We start from the raw sequence: 23,367 nt of genomic DNA, 5'->3' as shown, positions 1-23,367 counted from the left end.
AATTGAATTGGGAAGGAATAGAATCCCTAGTAAAGTTTCTATGGCAGTTTGTGCCTCTGCTAGTGACAATTTTTGCAAATTTACCTGAAAAATTACAAAATTTCTAGCAATCAGCTACTAAAATTTGCATTTAAAAATTGAAGGCAAAGCCCACCTTTCTGACCATGTTCCATGTTACACCTACTGTACATTTAGGGTATAAAATAAAACATGGTCACAGTCTTCATTCCCCAGTCCAAACTCAACCACCACTGTCATGTTATTTTTAGAAATTGGGCAAGGCTCCACCCACATAACATAGAAACATAGAAACATAGAAACATAGAATGTGTCGGCAGATAAGAACCATTTGGCCCATCTAGTCTGCCCAATATATCTGAATCCTATGAATAGTCCCTGGCCCTATCTTATATGAAGGATAGCCTTATGCCTATCCCATGCATGCTTAAACTCCTTCACTGTATTTGCAGCTACCACTTCTGCAGGAAGGTTATTCCATGCATCCACTACTCTCTCAGTAAAGTAATACTTCCTCATATTACTTTTAAACCTTTGCCCCTCTAATTTAAAACTGTGTCCTCTTGTGGTAGTTTTTCTTCTTTTAAATATGCTCTCCTCCTTTACCGAGTTGATTCCCTTTATGTATTTAAAAGTTTCTATCATATCCCCTCTGTCTCTTCTTTCTTCCAAGCTATACATGTTAAGGTCCTTTAACCTTTCCTGGTAAGTTTATTCCTGCAATCCATGTACTAGTTTAGTAGCTCTTCTCTGAACTCTCTCTAGAGTATCTATATCCTTCTGGAGATATGGCCTCCAGTACTGCGCACAATACTCCAAGTGAGGTCTCACCAGTGTTCTGTACAGCGGCATAAGCACTTCTCTCTTTCTACTGCTTATACCTCTCCCTATACATCCAAGCATTCTGCTGGCATTTCGTGCTGCTCTATTACATTGTCCTCCCACCTTTAAGTCTTCTGAAATAATTACTCCTAAATCCCTTTCCTCAGATACTGAGGTCAGGACTGTGTCAAATATTCTATATTCTGCCCTTGGGTTTTTACGTCCCAGGTGCATTATCTTGCACTTATCCACATTAAATTTCAGTTGCCAGAGTTCTGACCATTTTTCTAGTTTTCCTAAATCCTTTTCCATTTGGCTTTTCCCTCCAGGAACATCAACCCTGTTACATATCTTTGTGTCATCAGCAAAAAGACAAACCTTACCATCGAGGCCTTTTGCAATATCACTTATGAAGATATTAAACAAAATTGGTCCCAGTACAGATCCCTGAGGTACCCCACTGGTAACATGACCTTGTTCTGAATGTTCTCCATTGACTACAACCCTCTGTTGTCTGTCACTCAGCCACTGCCTAATCCACTCAACAATATGGGAGTCCATGCTCAATGACTGCAGTTTATTGATAAGTCTTCTATGTGGGACAGTGTCAAAAGCCTTACTAAAATCTAGATATGCAATGTCTACTGCACCTCCACCGTCTATTATTTTAGTCACCCAGTCAAAAAAGTCTATAAGATTTGTTTGACATGATCTCCCTGAAGTAAACCCATGTTGTTTTTCATCTTGCAATCCATGGGATTTAAGATGTTCCACAATCCTATCCTTTAATAGGGTTTCCATTAATTTGCCTACTATTGATGTCAGACTCACTGGTCTATAGTTGCTCGATTCCTCCCTACTACCTTTCTTGTGAATGGGCACGACATTTGCCAATTTCCAATCTTCCGGGACGACTCCTGTTGCTAATGATTGGTTAAATAAATCTGTTAATGGTTTTGCCAGCTCACCACTAAGCTCTTTTAATAATTTTGGGTGTATCTCATCAGGACCCTGTGACTTATTTGTCTTCACTTTAGACAGCAATCTTAGAACGTCTTCCTCTGTAAAGACACATGCATCAAACGATTCATTAGTCATCCTTTCAAGTGGAGGTCCTTCTCCTTCTTTTTCTTCTGTAAAAACTGAACAGAAGTATTCATTAAGGCAGTCGGCTAGCCCTTTATTCTCTTCTACATACCTTCCGTCCTTTCTTTTTAATTTAGTTATTCCTTGTTTTAATTTCCTTTTTTCATTTATATATCTGAAGAATGTCTTATCCCCCTTTTTCATAGACTGAGCTAGTTTTTCTTCTGCCTGCGCTTTAGAAGTTCTTATAACTTGCTTGGCCTCTTTCTGCCTAATCTTGTAGATTTCCTTATCTTCATTGCTCTGGGTTTTTTTATAATTACAAAATGCTAGCTTTTTATTTTTAATGATTTGGGCCACTTCTGCTGAGTACCACAGTGGTCTCTTCCTTTTTTAGCTACGTCGTCAATTCACAGAGATCTGAAAATGGAAGACTATAAGTCTCCTCTGACGCCACTAGACCACTAGAACAGCAACGTTACAGCACTTGTAGTCCATTGATACTTCCTCAAGCCCCCTCACCAAACATCCATTCCCTAGTACGGACGTGGGCTGGAGGAATATTCTACAGGAGGCTGTGCATTGCCCCTGTGATCCATTGATCATAGTTGAAATGCTTTGAAGGCTCCAGTGTAAAAAAAAAAATATATATATATACAGTGGGTACGGAAAGTATTCAGACCCCCTTAAATTTTTCACTCTTTGTTATATTGCAGCCATTTGCTAAAATCATTTAAGTTCATTCTTCTTCCTCATGAATGTACACATAGCACCCCATACTGACAGAAAAACACAGAATTGTTGACATTGTTGCAGATTTATTAAAAAAGAAAAACTGAAATATCACATGGTCCTAAGTATTCAGACCCTTTGCTGTGGCACTCATATATTTAACTCAGGTGTTTTCCATTTCTTCTGATCATCCTTGAGATGGTTCTACACCTTCATTTGAGTCCAGCTGTGTTTGATTATACTGATTGGACTTGATTAGGAAAGCCACACACCTGTCTATATAAGACCTTCCAGATCACAATGCATGTCAGAGCAAATGAGAAACATGAGGTCAAAGGAACTGCCTGAAGAGCTCAGAGACAGAATTGTGGCAAGGCACAGATCTGGCCAAGGTTACAAAAAGATTTCTGCTGCACTTAAGGTTCCTAAGAGCACAGTGGCCTCCATAATCCTCAAATGGAAGACGTTTGGGACGACCAGAACCCTTCCTAGAGCTGGCCGTCCGGCCAAACTGAGCTTTCGGGGAGAAGAGCCTTGGTGAGAGAGGTAAGGAAGAACCCAAAGATCACTGTGGCTGAGCTCCAGAGATGCAGTCAGGAGATGGGAGAAAGTTGTAGAAAGTCAACCATCACTGCAGCCCTCCACCAGTCGGGGCTTTATGGCAGAGTGGCCCGACAGAAGCCTCTCCTCAGTGTAAGACACATGAAAGCCCGCATGGAGTTTGCTAAAAAACACCTGAAGGACTCCAAGATGGTGAGAAATAACATTCTCTGGTCTGATGAGACCAAAATAGAACTTTTTGGCCTTAATTCTAAGCGGTATGTGTGGAGAAAACCAGGCACTGCTCATCACCTGTCCAATACAGTCCCAACAGTGAAGCATGGTGGTGGCAGCATCATGCTGTGGGGGTGTTTTTCAGCTGCAGGGACAGGACGACTGGTTGCAATCGAGGGAAAGATGAATGCGGCCAAGTACAGGGATATCCTGGACAAAAACCTTCTCCAGAGTGCTCTGGACCTCAGACTGGGCCGAAGGTTTACCTTCCAACAAGACAATGACCCTAAGCACACAGCTAAAATAACGAAGGAGTGGCTTCACAACAACTCCGTGACTGTTCTTGAATGGCCCAGCCAGAGCCCTGACTTAAACCCAATTGAGCATCTCTGGAGAGACCTAAAAATGGCTGTCCACCAACGTTTACCATCCAACCTGACAGAACTGGAGAGGATCTGCAAGGAGGAATGGCAGAGGATCCCCAAATCCAGGTGTGAAAGACTTGTTGCATCTTTCCCAAAAAGACTCCTGGCTGTATTAGATCAAAAGGGGGCTTCTACTAAATACTGAGCAAAGGGTCTGAATACTTAAGACCATGTGATATTTCAGTTTTTCTTTTTTAATAAATCTGCAACAATGTCAACAATTCTGTGTTTTTCTGTCAGTATGGGGTGCTATGTGTACATTCATGAGGAAGAAGAATGAACTTAAATGATTTTAGCAAATGGCTGCAATATAACAAAGAGTGAAAAATTGAAGGGGGTCTGAATACTTTCCGTACCCACTGTACATATATATATATATATATATATATATATATATATATATATATATATATATATACACACACACACACACACACACACACACCTTTCCCTGGCTTCCTAAATGTGGGTGACATCATCATCCTCCTGGACATATCTGAGAATATTGAATAACCCAGAGTTTCTTCTCACCAGATTGGGACTGCTCTTCCCACTGACCACCAATATAAGGGACATTATTCCCACTGACCGCCAAAGTAAGGGGCATTCTTCCTACTGACCACTAATGTAAGGGACATTCTTCCCACTGACCACCAATGTAAGGGACATTCTTCCCATTGACCACCAATGTAAGCAGCGTTCTTCCCACTGACCACCAAAGTAAGGAGCATTCTTCCCACCGACCACCAATGTAGGTAGCATTGTTCCCAATGATCACCAATGTGAGGGACATTCTTCTCACTGACCATCAATGGAAAGAGCATTCATCTAACAAGCAACCAATGGAAGGAGCATTCTTCCCACTGATCACCAATGTAAGGGACATTCATCCCACTGATCACCAATGTAAGGGACATTCATCCCACTGATCACCAATGTAAGGAACATTCTTCCCACTGACCACCAATGGAAGGAGCATTCTTCCCACTGATCACCAATGTAAGGAACATTCTTCCCACTGACCACCAATGTAAGCAGCATTCTTCCCACTAACCGCCAAAGTAAAGGACATTCTTTTCACTGACCACCAATGTTAGGGACATTCTTCTCACTGAACACCAATGTAAGGGACATTCTTCCCACTGACCACCAATGTAAGGAGCATTCTTTCCACTGACCACAAAATGTAAGGAGCATTCTTCCTACTGATCACCAATGTAAGGAACATTCTTCCCACTGATCACCAATGTAAGGAACATTCTTCCCACTGATCACCAATGTAAGGAACATTCTTCCCACTGACCACCAATGGAAGGAGCATTCTTCCCACTGATCACCAATGTAAGGAGCATTCTTCCCACTGATCACCAATGTAAGGGACATTCTTCCCACTGATCACCAATGTAAGGAGCATTCTTCCCACTGATCACCAATGTAAGGAGCATTCTTCCCACTGATCACCAATGTAAGGAGCATTCTTCCCACTGATCACCAATGTAAGGAGCATTCTTCCCACTGATCACCAATGTAAGGAGCATTCTTCCCACTGATCACCAATGTAAGGGACATTCTTCCCACTGACCACCAATGTAAGGGGCATTCTTCCCAATGACCAACAGTGTAAGGGACATTCTTCCAACTTCTCAATTTTGTTACATAGAGCAGCTCTGGGTGTCAAGTATTCTATAATGGTTCATACCAATGTACCATGAGCTGCAGGTAATTATTAGCAGAGGTTCCATGAGACTTACAATGAAATCAAAGGTTCCTTTTAGACGTTATTGCAATGTAACAGTGTGAATAAGCCCTAACAGATGGCAGAAAAAGAATGTGAGCCCCTATGATTCATCTAGGCTATGGTGGTGCAGAGCTGGGAACTCAGGTTTGGATTTTCCATGTACAAAGCCCACTCTAAATGAAAAAGGTTTTTAGCAGAATGCCTTGTGAACCCTCACATATACCCAGTGAAGGGACTATCCTCCGATGATACACTGAGATGAAAAAATCCTCCTACATAAGTTGTATCGGTTTATCTGCAGTCTTCGTGTCTCTACAGCCCTTCAAAGTGCTGAATTTATAAGGTTGTCTGAGAGTTCAGAAAAATTAAAGTTATACAGTGCAGAGCTCAGTGAGGAGAAATCTGACAGCTGAATGGAGGGAAGGGTCACACCCCTCTGCACACAGCAACAGAGCTGAGGCTGTCAATCAGCTGGAGGTCCCTCCCCTGTCACCATTCTTCTCTTGGTGTCAGGAAAACTTGTCACAAGTGATTCGTGCTGATAGCAGAGGAAAGAAGCAGCAGACAGAAATTACGCTTAGTGCTCTGGATTGACACAAGTACACACTATAGAGGGATATGTTTTGCTCATGTTTCATATCTAAGGTTTACAACCACTTTAACAATATATATTCAGCATTCTGGAAAATCTTTCAAAATAAGGAATTTATTCAATTAAAGTAGAACTATAGGCAAAACTTTTTTTTCCCATTTTGGAGAGAGTAAGGAAGGATTATAAACCCCTGTCTGAAGGAAGTGAGAGCAAATCCCTGAAAATTAGGGAATTCCTTGGGGACCCCCAGGTCACCAGAACTAGTGTCCCCATTGGAAGATTTTCCCTCTATTACTTTTCTGGGAACAACCTAAAATTTGGGATTTTCTTTTACTTTCAATGATAATAGTAACCAGGACAAATATATAGGGTTAATCTCCCTAATAGGGGCACAGACAGCAATAAAAACTGACAAGCGTTCTAATCCATCTCCACTCTATCCTAAACTAAAAGAAAAGTTAAAGTAGATCTAAAGTCCAGACATAGGTTTCCATCTTGGATGAAGTAGGGATTTTTGAAGCCCCTGTTGGGTATCCCATTGGGGAGATTTCCCTTCACGTCCTATCATGTAGACACAAGGAAATCTCTCCAAAGTGAGGGGAAATCCCTTCTAGGATAGTTGTCAAGGGAACAGGTGTCCCCATTGGAAGATTTCCTCTCTAATCCTATTCTGCTGACAACTCAAAATTTTGGATTCTCCCTCAATTTTTGTCCCAGGGACAATGGCCACCAGGACAAATATAAGCAGAATTCAGCTTAAAAGAGAAAGTTACTCCTGGGGCTTATGCAATGAAACAGCAGTCTTTTGAAAGATGTATATTTGGTCTTTTATTCAGCTTTGCTTACTGTGCAATTGGATTCAGCAGCGGGATGTGAAAGATTTGCTCCAAACAAAACGTGGTTTTTTGATAGAATGAGAAATGGTTAAAACACTTGTTAATTTTTTTTTTTCATCTTATTGGGAAGATTACCCTTCACTTCCTGTTTCTGGGACACAACAGGAAGTGAGAGGAAATCACTTCAAAGTGAGGGTAAGTCCTCCTGTAGAGATCTGTCAGCATAGCAGGTGTCCCCATTGAAAGACTTTCCCTCTATTACTTTTTCGGTGACACCTGCAATATTTTGGATTGCTCCATTTTGGAGGTTGTGGAACCAACAGAGCAGCAACTAGGCATTAGGTGGCCTTTAGGTGACCTCAGAGCCACCCTCAAATAATAAAGATGAACATTTATCCTGCTCAATTATAAGACTCGTGCAGTTCTAGTCTTGTAGCCGTGCCTGGGTCTGTCCTCACTGCCAACCCATGGAGCTCCTATACCATATCAGTTCCTCCTAAAACTTCAGTAGATCAAAACCCTTCTTTGTTCTAGAAGCTCCTAGCTAGTTCCATAAAGGTGCAGATGAAAAAGATTGATGATTGTTTTTTTTTTCAAAGGGGAAATGCAATGTTTCCCAATTATTAAGCTTAGGTGCCCAGACCACATTCAGCGGTATCAGTTAGGCTCCATTCACACTTGTGCAACTTGTCATGCAACTTTGGATATCGGAGTTGCACGACATGTCGTCCTCCATGTTTTCCAATGATACCCATTTATATATGAACAACCTAAAAGTTGCAGCAACTTCAAAGTAGTTCATGCACTACTTTGGTGCGACTTTCATGCAACTTGAGGGCCATAGACTTCAATGTTAACCCTCAGATGTTCCATGAAAGTCATACCTGAATGTTATACAATGCAACTTGTGTGCAACAGTTGCCCGTTAATCAGTTCTGGACCGGAAGGATTTTCCCCCTTAAAGAGGAGTTCCACCCAAAAGTGGAACTTCCGCTCATTTGCTCCCCCCCCCCCCCCCTCCGGTGCAACATTTGGCACCTTTCAGGGGGGAGGGGGGAACGAGTACCTGTATTTGGCAGGTACCCTTCCCCACTTCCGGGAGACGGCACTGCGGCGCCGTCCCTTGGAGGTTTGGCCCCCTCCTCCTTCCCCTGCTGCAGAGCCAAACCGAATGCGCGGCGCCCTTCGCACATGCGCAATAGGGACCTGCCCGTGAAGCCGTAAGGAAACATCGGCCGCGGTGTCGACAGCCGATGGAAACATCGGCCGCGGTGTCGACAGCCGATGGAAACATCGGCCGCGGTGTCGACAGCTGATGGAAACATCGGCCGCGGTGCCGACAGCCAATGGAAACATCGGCCGCGGTGCCGACAGCCAATGGAAACATCGGCCGCGGTGCCGACATCGCTGGACTCCAGGACAGGTAAGTGTCCTAATATTAAAAGTCAGCAGCTACAGTATGTGTACAGTATGTGTAGCTGCTGACTTTTAATTTTTGGAGGGGGAGGCTGGAACACCGCTTTAATGACCAGGCCATTTTTTTGCATTTTTGTACTGCGTTACTTTAACAGAAAATTGAGCGGCCGTGCACCACTGTACCCAAATAAAATTGATGTCCTTTTTTTTCCCACAAATAGAGCTTTCTTTTGGTGGTATTTGATCACCTGTGCGATTTTTATTTTTTGCGCTATAAACAAAGAGCGACAATTCTGAAAAAAAAAAAGACAATATTTTTCGCATTCTGCTATATAACATTCCCAAAAAATAATAATTTAAAAATCTAATTTTTTATAATTTTAGGCCAATTTGTATTCTGCTACATATTTTTGGTAAAAAAAACAAAAAAAAACGCAATAAGCGTATTTTGATTGGTTTGCGCAATATTTATCGCATCTACAAAGACAAGGGGAAAGATTTATGTCATTTTTATTTTTTATTTTTACTAGTAATGGCGGCAATCTGCGATTTTTAGCGGGACTGCAACATTGCGGTGGACAGATCGGACCACTAACTGACATTTTTGACACTTTTGGGGGTACCAGCGACATTACTACAGCAATCAGTGCTAAAAATATGCACTGTTACTGTAATAATGACATTGGCAGGGAAGGGGTTAACCTAGTGGGTGATCAAGGGGTTAAATGTAAGCCTAGGGCGTGTTTACTAACTGTGGGTGGAATGGGCTTTTGAATTGACCATAAAGAGAAGGATCAACATTGCGGTGAACAGATCGGACCACTAACTGACATTTTTGACACTTTTGGGGGTACCAGCGACATTACTACAGCAATCAGTGCTAAAAATATGCACTGTTACTGTAATAATGACATTGGCAGGGAAGGGGTTAACCTAGTGGGTGATCAAGGGGTTAAATGTAAGCCTAGGGGGTGTTTACTAACTGTGGGTGGAATGGGCTTTTGAATTGACCATAAAGAGAAGGATCAAAGGTGCTCTGCTCTCAAAGTCGTATCCAAGTTGCACCCATCCAAAGTTGCGTCAAAGTCGGCGCAACTTTGGAGTCATATAAGTGTGAAAGGGGCATCAACTTCACTAGTCTTAGGACGAGGAACGTGCACATGCACACATTCCTAGTTCTCTGCTGCAATTTCAAGCCAAAAAACAAGATTTTTGTAAGATCTTACCGTAAAATGTTTCTCTGAAGTCCATTGACAGACGCAGCCTCTATCTTCATTAGCCATTGGGGCAGCATAACCCAATGGCTAATGAAGATGGAGGCTGCGTCTGTCAATGGACGATAGAGACATTTTTTTTTTTAGTTTTAGATAAGAGTGGGGAAGGGTAAAAACCATTCTGTTTTTTGTTTTTTTCTATCCAGGGCTGCGGTTACAAGCTTTTTAACCTTTTTTCTGTCCCCCAAAGACCATGGTTTCACCAGACAGGAATTAAGAGACAATCTGCAACAATAAAACAGTTCTAGTCTTCCCTATTTCATTGTTCATTTTTGTCAGTATTGCTTTTGAAGAGTTCCTCTCACTTCCTGTCTGATAAAACATTAGCAGGAAGGGAAGGGGAGGAGAAATCTCTCCTGGATATCAGTAAACCCAAAAAATTGTACCAAATATTTACCATAATTTACCTTTCCTGGTGCCAATTCATGGCAGTATACGCAATGCTGACTAGTAAAGTGCCATGTGGGCCCCAGGAAATGGGAAAATTGTATCAAATATTTATACCGTAATTTTACTTTCCGGGTTCTTATCCATGGCAACATACGTAGGTATAAGTATGTTGCAATGAGGGCACCAGGAAACCAGAAAATTGTATACAATTTTCCATAGTTTGCCATAATTTTCCTAACTTGATTCCTATCCATGGCAAAATACAGAATGCTTACTAGTATGTTGCCATGTAGGCACTAGGAAACTAGAAAGATGTATCACTTACCGTTATTTTATTTTCCTGGTTCTTATCCATGGCAACATACGGAATGGATACTAATATGTTACCATGTAGACACCAGGAATTTTGTATCGCAAACTTACCGCAATTATTATTTCCTGGTGCCTATCCATGGCAGGCAGCATAGGGAACACTTAATATTATTTTGTCATGAAAACTCTGGGAAGATTGCATCACTTACCATAATCTTCCTTTCTTAGTACCTATCCATGGCAGCATACCAAATGCTTACTAGTAATATGTTATGTAGGCCTCAGAAAACCAGAAAATTCTATCAAATGCTTACCATAATTTTCCTTTCCTAGTTTCTCTTCATGACAGTACACAGAATGCTTACAGCTATACTGCCATTTAGTCACAAGGAAACTGGAAAATTGTATGAAATACTTACTGTAATTTAATCTTCCTGGTAGCCTACTAGTATGTTGCCATGTAAACTCCAGAAAAATTGTATAACATTTTTACCATGATTTTCTTTTCCTGGTGCCTGTCTAATGCCTCGTACACACGCAACGATTATCAGCTGATCGATCGTCCGACTTTTGTCCAGAGTGGTGTTTTGTTGGTTGGAATGTGCCTAGACTGCACACGAATTTTCTCGCCCAACAAAAATCAACTTCAGAAGTGATGTCATGTGATGGTTTACTTTCCGTGTGTTTTTTCTTCTCTGAGCATGCCCAGTCTTGCTCATCAGATTTTTGTCTGCCGAAATCTGTACTGACTGACGGAAAATCGGCCGTTGTGTTGACGGCAAACAAAAATTTTATAGCCTGCACACCAGATTTTTATTCGGCCGAAAAGTCGGAGTCGGTTGTCGGAAGCATCATACTAACAAGCCGAAAATCGGCCGATCGGACGTTGGCTGAAAATTCCCGCCCAATAATCGATGCGTGTGTACGAGGCATAGGGTAGCATACAGAATGCTTCCTAGTATGCTGCCGTGTAGGCCCCAGGAAACCAGAAAATTTGTATCCAATGCTTAACGTTATTTTACTTTCCTTGTTCTTATCCAAAGCAACATAGGAAACACCTACTATTATGTTACCATGTAGACACCATGAAAATTGTAAACAAATCCTACCACAGTATATACAGTAGTTTCTGGCGCCTATCAATGGTAGCATACGCAATGCTTAAAGCGGAGCTCCACCCAAAAGGGAAAGCTCCGTTTGTTTTCTTCCTCCTCCCCCCTCCTTTGGCAGATTTGGGGGGGGGGAACCTGGTACCCGCTCCCATTTTTAGGTAAAATCGCCGCAATTTCCAGCTCCTCCTACCACCCCCCACCCCCCCACTGTCTTGTGGGCGACACACAGGTCGGGACCATTCAGAAAGCGAAGCATGACTCGCGCATGCGCAGTAGGAAACAGGCTGTGAAGTCGCAAGGCTTCACTTCCTGTTTCCTATAGTGAAGATGCCAGCGCCTGCACCGGGAGCCAATGGATGGATCGGCTTGGGGTGCCGACATCGCGGGTTTCCTGGACAGGCAAGTGTCCTTATATTAACCGCTTCCATACAGAGCAGTTAGACCCCCTTCCTGCCCAGACCAATTTTCAGCTTTCAGCACTCTCACACTTTGAATGACAATTGCTCAGTCATGCACAGTCATTTTCACACAAATAGAGCTTTCTTTTGGTGGTATTTGATCACAACTGGGTTTTTTTTTTTTCGTGATATATGCAAAAAAAGAGCAAAAATTTTGCAAAAAAAAACACTTTTTTTTAGTTTCTATTATAAAATTTTGCAAAAAATTAATTTTTCTTCATACATTTGGGCCAAAATTTATACTGCTACATATCTCTGGTAAACTTAACCCAAATTAGTGTATATTATTTAGTCTGTGTGAAAGTTATTGAGTCTAGAAGCTATGGTACCAATTACTGAAAATTGATCACACCAGATGTACTGATGGCCTATCTCCTTTCTTGAGGCCCTGAAATGTCAGGACAGTACAAATACCCCCCAAATGACCCCTTTTTGTAAAGTAGACAGTCCAAGGTATTTAGTAAGAGGCATGGTGAGTTTTTTGAAGTTATAATTTTTTCCCACAATTCTTGGGAAAATTAAGAAAAATTTTTTTTCTTTTTTTTCCCAAAACGTTGTCAATTTATAAGCTATTTCTAACACATAGCATGTACACAGCAAAAATGACACCCCGAAATACATTCTGCTACTCCTTCTGAGTATGGCGATACCACATGTGTGAGACTTTTACACAGCCTGGCCACAAAAAGAGACTCCACGTCCAAGTAGCACCATAAGGCGTTTTAGGAGCATAAATACACATAAAACTTTCTTACTACCTATCACACTTTTCAAGGCCCTAGAGCACCAATACAATGGAAAAGTCCACAAAATGACCCCATTTTGGAAAGCAAACACTCCAACGTATATTCTATGAGGCATTATGGGTCCTTTGAACATGTCATTTTTTTCCACAAGTTTTTGGAAAATGTGGGAAAAAAATAAAAACTTTTTTTTTTTACACAAAGTTGTCAAATTTATAGGATTTTCCTAACACATAGCATGTACATAGCAAAAATGACACCCCAAAATACATTCTGTCACTCCTCCTGAGTATGGCAATACCACATGTGTGAGACTTTTTCACAGCCTAGCCATATAGAGGGGCCCAACATCCAAGGAGCATCATCATGCATCCTAGCCACTTGCCTAGGCCTATTTTTGACATTTGGTGTTTACAAGCTAAAATCAGTTGTTTTTGCTAGAAAACTACTTAGAACCCCAAAACATTATATATTTTTTTTTAGCAGAGACCCTAGAGAATAAAATGGAGATTATTGCAATATTTTTTATCACACCGTATTTGCGCAGCGGTCTTCCAAACGCAATTTTTTGGGAAAAAATTCACTTTTTTGAATTAAAAAATAAGAAACCAGTAAAGTTGGCCCAATTTTTTTCCATAATGTGAAAGATAATGTTACGCCGAGTAAATAGATACCCAACATGTCATGCTTCAAAATTGCGCACGCTCACAGAATGGTGACAAACTTTGGTACTTAAAAATCCCCATAGGCGACATTTTAAAAATTTCTACAGGTTGCTATCTTAGGGTTACAGAGGAGGTCTAGGGCTCAAATTATTGCTCTTGCTCTAACGATCGCAACGATACCTCACATGTGTAGTTTGAACACTGTTTACATATGTGGGCGGGGTTTCCGTATGCATTCGCTTCTGCGCGCGAGCTCACGGGGACAGGGCGCTTTAATTTTTTTTTTTTTTTTTTTACTATTTATTTTATTTATTATTTTTTATTTTTACACTGTTTTTAAAAAAAAAAAAATTGATCATTTTTATTTCTATTACAAGAAATGTAAACATTACTTGTAATAGAAAAAGGCACGACAGGACCTCTTTTTTGTGAGATCTGGGGTCAAAAAGTCCTCAGATCTCACAAGTACACTAAAAGATAGAAAAAATAAAAAAATAAATAAAAAAAAAAATTAAATAAAATGAAAAAAAAAAAAGGGACCTTTAAACTGGTTGCTAGGCAACGACGTTTGCCGTAGCTCCGGTCCTCCAAGACCATAGAGTCGAGTGAGGGCAAGCTTGCCCTCACTTGACATCCTGTCTGTGAGGATCCGGGACCGGATTGTTTTCCCCGCTGCCGGCGGGTCCGGTAAGCGGGGAAAAGGACCAGAATGCGGCGGGAGGGGGGGCACCTATTTTGCCACCCCGGAAGGATGATCCCGCGGCGAATCCGCCACTGGGACCACCCTTATCGGAAAGCCAACCGTCCACCGTTTAAAAAAATACCAGGATTATGGCAACTATCTGCTGCCATAACACCGGTATTTAGGTTTAAACGGAGGACGTATATAAACCTTTTTGGACTTAGACATGGTGGCTGTATGAAGGGTGACAGGTACTCGGGTACTTTGCTGGGCAGGTGACAGGTACTCTGGTACTGATGAGCAAGTGGCAGGTACTCGAGTACTCAGATAGGCAGGTGACAGGTACTCGGGTACTCTTATGGGCAGGTGATGGGTACTGATGAGTAGTACTGATACTGATAGGTGATACTGATACTGTACTGATGGGTACGGATGATCAGTACTGATACTGATAGGTGATAGGTACTGATGGGTACTGATGAGTACTGATGAGTAGTGATGGGTACTGATGAGCAGGTGGCAAGTACTCGGGTACTTCAGGTGTCAGGTACTCTGATGAGCAGGTGGAAGGTACTCGGGTACTCTGATGGGTAGGTGACAGGTACTCGGGTACTCTGATGGGTAGGTGACAGGTACTCGGGTACTCCGATGACGGGTACTCGGGTACTCCGGTGATGGGTACTCAAAGTACCAGAGTACCTGTCATCAGAGTACCCGAGTACCTGTCATCAGAGTACCCGAGTACCTGTCAGAGTACCCGAGTACCTGTCATCAGAGTACCCGAGTACCTGTCATCAGAGTACCCGAGTACCCGTCAGAGTACCCGAGTACCCGTCATCAGAGTACCCGAGTACCCGTCATCAGAGTGCCCGAGTACCTGTCATCTGAGTACCCGAGTACCTGTCATCAGAGTACCTGAGTACCTACCATCAGAGTACCCGAGTACCCGAGTACCTGTCATCAGAGTACCCGAGTACCTATCATCAGAGTACCCGAGTACCTGTCATCAGAGTACCCGAGTACCTGTCATCAGAGTACCCGAGTACCTGTCATCAGAGTACCTGATAAGCTGGTGACAGGTACTCGGGTACTTTGATGGGCTAGTGACAGGTGCTTTTTATTGGGGGGGGGGGGGCAATCAGTGTAGTTGGGTGCACTGTACTTGGTAACTAGCTGTTACCACAATCTCCTCCTCACACAGGATCAGTGTGTGAGGAGGAGAACACGGTGACAGCTAGTTACCGATGCTGATGACATTTGTGACCGGCTGTGATTGGACACAGCCGGTCACGTGGTAAAGAGCCAATTTCATTGGCTCTTTACCTAGATCGGGGATGGGCTCTGTCCGAGGGACGAGCCTCGTCCCCGATCGGCGCGCATTAAGGAAGGAACGAGCGGCTCGCGCTGGAGCCGCTCATGTGATCGGCTGTGATTGACACAGCCGATCACGTGGTAAACAGCCAATTTCATTGGCTGTTTACCTTGATCGGGGTTGGGCTCAGTCCGAGGGACGAGCCTCACCCCCGATCGCCGTGGGGGTGAGGCGCCGCGGGGGTGAGGTAGCGGGGAGATTCGGGCGCCGTCATATGATGTCCGCCCGGATCGAGAAAGGATTTGTGCAGACGTCATTTGACATGGCGCGGTAAGGAAGGAGTTAAAAGTCAGCAGCTAAAGTATTTGTAGCTGCTGCCTTTTACATTTTTTTTCCCCAGGCTGGAACTCTGCTTTAACCACTTAAGCCCCGGAAGATTTTACCCCCTTCCTGACCAGGGGTTTTTTTTGCGATTTTTTACTGCGTGACTTTAACGGACAATTGCGCGGTCGTGCGATGCTGTACCTAAACGAATTTCACGTCCTTTTTTTCCCACAAACAGAGCTTTCTTTTGGTGGTATTTGATCACCTGTGCGATTTTTTGATCATGCGCTATAAACAAAAAAAGAGCGTAATTTTTGCAAAAATAACAATATTTTTCACTTTTTTTTATATGAAATTCCCCCCAAAAAAAATGTAAAAATCAAAATTTTTTAACATTTTCGGCCAAATTGTTTTATGCTACATATGTTTGGTAAAAAAAATCGCAAAAAACGTATTTTGATTGGTTTGCGCAAAAGTTATTGCGTTTACTAACAAAGGGAAAGATTTTTGTCATTTTTGGTGTTTTTTTTTTTAACGAGTAATGGCGGCGATCTGCATTTTTTTTGCGGTACTGCGACATTGCGGCGGACAGATCGGACCCTTGACTGACATTTTTGACACTTTTGAGGGTACCAGTGACATTACTGCAGTAATCAGTGCTATATATATGCACTGTTACTGCAAAAATGACACTGGCAGGGAAGGGGTTAACTGTATTGGACAGGGAGGGGTTAAGTGTATCCTAGGGGCGTGATTCTAACTGTAGTGGGACATTGCTATTGGGGTAAAAACAAAGATCAACGGTTCTACATAGTAGAACCGTCTGATCTCTATTTTTACACAGGGGAGAATGACAGGCGGCTTGTTTACATAAGCCGCTCTGCCTTTCTCCCGCTGTACCGACGATCGGCGAGTGACTGGCGGACATCGGGTCCGCCGGTCACACGCCCGCACTCCTCCCTGAACGAGCCGAGGAGGGCGCGCGCCTCAGCGGGCGCGCGCTCGCCCGCTATTGGCTCTAATAGCAGTGACAGGCGAGCGACGTAGACCTACGTCACTCTGCCTGGCCGGGGCTGACTGCCGCAGTAAATATACTGTGCGCACTCGGCAACCGGTTAACCACTTGCCGACCAGTCACCACAGTTATACGTCGGCAGGTTCCGCGAATCGCTGTACCTGTGCAGGGGTTTGCGGGAGCGAACCTGAGGCCCACTCGCCAGCGGGGAAGCTGATCCACAGGGCTGGCGGCCGCGATTGCCGCCAGGCACCCGCGATCGCTCCCTGTGAAGAGAGAATGGCGGTCTGCTGTTGTAAACACGGCAGATTATTGTTCTCTCTGCTATCAACACAGAGCTCCTGTGATCCTCCTATTTAGGTACCCAAGTCTCTGTATTGATTTCACAAGTCAATCCCCCCACCACAGTTAGAAAACACCCCCTAGGCTCACATTTAACCATTTGATCGCCCCTGGGTTAACCCCTTCCCTGCCAGTGTCATTAGTAAAGTAGCAGTGCATTACTTTAGCACAGATTACTGTAGTAATGTCACTGGTCCCCCCAAAAGTGTCACAAATATCAGTTAGGGGTCCGATCTGTCCTCCGCAATGTCGCAGTCCTGCTAAAAATCACAGATCTCCACCATTACTAGTAAAAAAAAAAAAAATAACATACATTTTTTTCCCTAGTTTGTAGGCGCGATATCTTTTGCGCAAACCAATCAAAATACGCTTATTTGGATTTTTTTTTTTTACCAAAAATATGTAGCAGAATACAAATTGGCCTAAATTGATGAAAATTTTTGATTTTATTGGGAATGTTATATAGCAGAAAGTAAAAAATATTGTTTTTTTCTTTTTTTTTCAGAATTGTCACTTTTTTTGTTTATAGCGCAAAAAATTAAAATGGCACAGGTGATCAAATACCACCAAAAGAAAGCTCTATTTGTGGGAAAAAAAGGACATCAATTTTATTTGGGAAAAGAGCCGCATGACCGTGCAGGACTGCGTTAAATAACGCAGTGCCGAATCGCAAAAAATGGCCTGGTCATTAAGGGGGAAAATCTTCAGTTTCAGAAGTGGTTAACATTATGTTGCTAAGAAAACTCAAGAGAAGATTGTAGATAATTCTTACAAATTTTTCTGTGCTGATGCCTATTAATGGCAGAATACCGAATGCTTACTAGCTACTTACTAGTACTGCTGTCATGTAGGCCCCAGGAAGACAGAAAATTGTATCAAATGCTTACCGTAATTTTCCTGGTTCCTATTTAGAATTGTTTCTGTGCTGATGCCTATTAATGGCAGCATATGGAATGCTTACTAGTATACTGCCATTTGGGCACCAGGAAACTGGAAAATTGTATTGAATAGTTAAAATAATTTTACTTTTCTGGCTCTTATCCATGGCAGCATACAGAACTCCTACTAAAATGTTGCCATGTGGACACCAGAAAAATTGTGTCAAATATTTACCATAATTTTCCTTGCCTGGTGCCCATCCATGGCAAATGCTTACTAGTATGCTGCCATGTAGGCTCCAGTAAAACCAGAAAATTGTATCAAATGCTTACAGTAATTTTCCTTATCTGGTTCCTATTTATGGCAGCATACAGAATGCCTACTAGTATGCTGTCATATAGGCCCCAGGAATCCAAGATATTGTATCAAATACTTACCGTAATTTTCCTTTCCTGGTTCTAATTCATGGCAGCATACGAGTAATCATTCTATATGCTGCCCTGCGGGCACCATGAAAACCTGATAGAGTGGTAAAGGACCAGAAACTCTATCTAAAACTAAGGAAAAAGGTTTTGGCTAGACATACACCTTTATTGATATTTTCACTGCACAGATCAGGTGCGTGTAAGACCTTAAAAAGGCATATTACTGTCATGAAATGGTAAAACATGCCACAACTTTTTTTAATGGCCTTAAAACTTTTTGACCGTTTTGGTTTCACACCTTTAATTCCAGGTTTTTTAGGTCTCAAGCTTACCTGACGTAGCAGAGCGTTGGTATCCATAGATCCTTGCTGCTGTTGGGCGATCGTTACTCCCAGTACCAGGGTGTGTATTCCACAGGACACGGTGGTGATCAGGACAATGGGCGTAAGGCGAAGGGGCAAGGTGATGAAGAACGAGAACACAAAGAAGGCTTGCCAACCGACCGTGTCGCTGGCTTCATGGAAGTGGGCAAAATTGAGGCCCAGATAGGAGAAAATCTGTGCGGCGATCAATATCCAAAGGATGTAGGGGACGAATTTGCGGGAAATACGATCCGGTAACAGCCCAAACTTGCATAGGACAAACAGCAAGAGATGGGCCAGGAGCCCAACCGCGGCCACCAAAGTAGAAGCCAACTTGTCTTGGGTGAAGACCACAGCGCACATAACAATCACATAGCAGTCAAAAAGGGCAGCAAAAACCACTAGCACCAGGAGCGTCTCGTGACGTTGCCGGCGGAAATAGGTTTGGTAGAGATTTTCCAGCGACTCGGGTGCGAAGGTAAGCCGCATAAACCGCGGTAGGCAGAGACAGCAGCCCGAGCTCCGCACTGTGACTTCATGCGTCCGGCCGACTCCATGGTCCGGGTCTGAAGGCAAGCTCACCGAGTAATCTGCGGAATACTCTGCCGAGTACTCCGGCTCTGAAAAGGCCCGGTTTCGCGGCATCTTTTCCTGGTAGAGGCTTTGGCAAACCGAACTAAGCAATCCTTCTTAAACTTTTCCAAAGATGACGAACTTCTCTCGACTTTACCAGATGACGTTCGGAAGCCTCATCTCTCACGTATGGATCAAGAGCCAGTATCGCCGAAAAAGTGGTTGCGGCTACCCCAGCTGCAATATGCCTTCCACCAGTTTCATTTTGATTACTTCCGAATTTCTGGGGATTATAAAAGTCTTGCTACATTTTGAGTCATTTTTTTTTTCCAAAAATGTTTTCAAAAAATTCCTAAAAAAAATTCACAGAAACACTTGGTCATTTTTTTGTTCTCAGCAGCATCATAGTCCCAGGTATAAAAAACGTGAACACAAATCCAATCGCGCATTTGTTACGTCAATAAGTATGGGACCCCCTCCTTTTTTTTTTTTTTTTCTCAGCCAAGACCACCGTTGAAAATCTCCATTGAGGTTTCAAGGCAGGTGCTTGCGTCCGTCTTACCAGAATAAGCCTGGAGCTCCGTGTAGCCGATCCATCGCATATGTTTTTCTTTGCCCCGCCGCGTTCCCCTTGTGCAATCTGTTGTTTTTTTTTTTTTAATCAAAGAACACAGTGTAATTCCTCCCAAAGCCTGGATCTTGCATCCTCAATCAGGCACGACTCGTGACAGAAACGTTGAGAAGCAAAAAATCTGCATGTTCAAATCCCACGTACGGCCAAACATCCCTTGGCAAATAGAATATAAAAAAAAAAAAATGTATCAAATTTTGGTAAAAATTTTTTTTAAAAAAGGGAAGCAAAAATTTGATTAGTTTTTTGCTATGGTGGAGTAAAAAATAAATAAATGATACAGTATCAGTGGTGGTGCAATGGATTAAATTGTGGGGCGATTTAAAGGTGCAAGTCGAAGGATGGGTAGCTGGAGTCTCTAGTGGTTCAGGTTGAGGGGATGCGAAGGCTGGGTACGTTTTTCTCCATAGCAAGGGAAGAGCGTTGAGGAAGAGAGCTGCATCCAAGGATTCCAAGCCTCCTGGGAATCACACAAAGGAGGGAGCAACAGACAGCTGTCATATGCATCCAGATGTCTGCAGCCAGATCTCCCCTGGTCAGTGCACAATCCTACGTACTGGTAGTTAACCACACAGGTCTCAGCCCGCACTCCCAATGTGGTGGCAAGTCTTCCTGATCACAAATGCTTGCAGGGGGTTCAAGATTCAGCTTCGTTCACATCTCATCCATCTTTGCTGCTGCTGCTATTGCTGCTTCTCTCCCCCTCTGCATCCTCCACCCCCCTGCTGCTGCTGCTGCCTGCCTGTTCCTTCCAGCCTTGTATCTTGTGCCTGCTAGGTCCATATCTGCCATCTGCTGGACATAGATGGAAATGCCATAGGAAAAAGTATTTCTCAACCTTTTTTTCTATCAGGGCACCCTTTTAAAGTATGCAAAATCTTGAGGCACCTCAGTGTAAAAAGGGAAAATTTGTAAATGTTACTTATCAATGGGAGACCTGAACCTAGGACAACACCCTCAGTTACATTATTACATAGCTGGTAAGGTTAAATAAAGACACCAGTCCAATATCTGTGTGTGTGTTGATGTCAAATACCATTTCCCGTATTCCTGTATGTTGCCTTTATAGTTACATGCACTTTGATGAAAGTAACTTCATATCAGATGCCGCCCCCCCCCCCCCCAAAATCAAAGATCCACTATCGCGTCAGAGGGCTCCCATTACTTTAGAGCCCCCATACCATCAGAGGTCCACCGATCACATCAGAGGTCCCCCCATCACATCACTTCAGAGGTCCCCTTATCACATCAGAGGTCTCCCATCATGTCTCACATCACATCAGAGGCCTCAATTGGGGTTTATCATTAGAGGTCTCCCATCACTTCAGAGGTCTCACATCACACACGAACCCCACCGTCACCTCAGAGGCCCCCCCTCACATCACATCAGTGGTCCCCCTATCACATCAGAGGCCTCCTATCACATCAGAGGTCCCCTCTATCACATCAGGGGTCCCCTCTATCACATCAGGGGCCACCAATCACATCTCACATCACATCACATCAGAGGTCCCCCCATCACATCAGAGGTCTCCCATCAGAGGTCCCCCCATCACATCAGAGGTCTCCCATCAGAGGTCCCCCCATCACATCAGAGGTCTCCCATCAGAGGTCTCCCATCAGAGGTCCCTCCATCACATCAGAGGTCTCCCATCAGAGGTCCCCCCATCACATCAGAGGTCTCCCATCAGAGGTCCCCCCATCACATCAGAGGTCTCCCATCAGAGGTCCCCCATCACATCAGAGGTCTCCCATCAGAGGTCCCCCCATCACATCAGAGGTCTCCCATCAGAGGTCTCCCATCAGAGGTCCCCCCATCACATCAGAGGTCTCCCATCAGAGGTCCCCCCCATCACATCAGAGGTCTCCCATCAGAGGTCCCCCCATCACATTAGAGGCCTAATAGGGGTTTATCATTAGAGATCCCCCATCACATCAGAGGTCTCACATCACACGTGAGCCCCACCATCACCTCTGACCCCCCCCCCCCCATGTCACATCAGAGGTCCCCCATCACATCAGAGGTCCTCCACTCACTTCAGAGCCCCATCACTTCAGAGGCCCCCCCTCACATCAGAGCTCCAATCACAAGTAAGAGGTCTCCCTTTACATCGGAGTCCTCCTTCACACCACTGGCATCCCCTCCTATCAGAGACCCCCCCCCCACCATCAAAGGTCCTCGAATCATGTCATATCTCCCACGCCCATCATGTCAGAGTCCTTTCCTATACATCACAGCCCCCCCCCCCCCTTTTACATCACAGTTTTACCTTCATATCATAGGTCTCTCCAAACATCACAGTCCCCTCATCACATCAGAAGTCTCTCCATCACTTCAGAGGTCTCCCCATTACATCAGAGCCCCCCCTTTATATCAGAGGTCCTTTCCGGGTTCTTATCCATGGCAACATACGGAATGACTACTAGTATGCTGCTATGTGGAAACAAGGAAATTGTATGAACTTCTTGTTGTAATCTTCCTTTCCTGGTTCTTATCCATGGCAATGTATGGAACCCTTTCCAGTATGATGCCATGTAGGCACCAAGAAACCTACAGTATTAAATGCTTACCATCATTTTCCTTACCTGGTTCCTATCCATGGCAGCATATGGAATGCTGAGCCCAATGGTGGATGGTAGAACCCCTTGGGAGCTTGGGCTACTGCCTTTCAGGTAACACCATGTGGTTGTTTCAGTGAGGTTCTTATCTATGGCAGCATACAGAACTGATCACTAGTAAGTTGCCATGTCGACACCAGAAAAATTGTATCATATACTTACCAAAGTTTTCTTTTCCTGGTGCCTATCCAGGGCAGCATATGGAATGCTTACAAAGGGGAGAAAACCACTAGCACCATTCTAAGTGTAGCAGCAAACCATTTTAATACAATATAAATTAGGTCTTACGCAAAAAAGTAGTTTAAAAGCAAGCATTTGGTTTTTTTAAGGTGGTCCTTGGCATCAGAATCATGGGGGTCCCTCCTCTTTGATCCATGTCAGCCCTGTTCATTTTTATTAGAAACTGTTGGCATAAAAGCCCTCATCCAATATGGCCCCTACACGGCCTGAAGAAGGAGCGCATGCTCCACAACGCGTCGCCGTACGTCTGCAGCCCAGCATCAAGGAAGTGACATCCCGGCCCTCGGACGGACGAGCCTCGGCGAACCACGGGAACAGGGAGCCTTCAGCTGTGACTGCACCGAGAGGGACCCCCATTATGTTGATGCCAAGGACCACCTTTTAAAACCAAATGCTTGCTTTTAACCACTTGCCGACCGCCGCCCGACTATATACGGCGGCGGTCAGCCCCTCCCAGGCAAAGTGACGTACCGATACTTCACTAGCCAGGGAGCCGCCGGAGGCTCGCTCCCGCCCCCGCTCGTTCACTAAGAAGCTGGCGCGTGTGACCGGCGGACCCGATGTCTGCCG

General features: G+C 43.8%; 1 protein-coding gene across 1 annotated transcript in view; it reads right to left on the bottom strand.

Moving 5' to 3' along the window:
• The window catches only part of ADCY3 (adenylate cyclase 3), a 222,729-nt gene extending 202,614 nt beyond the window's left edge, over positions 1-20,115 (bottom strand). The window contains exon 1 of the mRNA XM_082249900.1: positions 18,705-20,115. Within this exon, the coding sequence (XP_082106026.1) occupies positions 18,705-19,379 (675 nt within the window). The 5' untranslated portion in view covers positions 19,380-20,115. The remainder of the gene's footprint in view (positions 1-18,704) is intronic.
• Positions 20,116-23,367: the final 3,252 nt, after the last annotated feature.

Source organism: Pelophylax lessonae (genome assembly GCF_965119305.1).
Source record: "Pelophylax lessonae genome assembly, chromosome: 3".
Lineage (NCBI taxonomy): Eukaryota > Metazoa > Chordata > Amphibia > Anura > Ranidae > Pelophylax > Pelophylax lessonae.
This window is presented reverse-complemented; position numbering and strand designations above follow the sequence as displayed.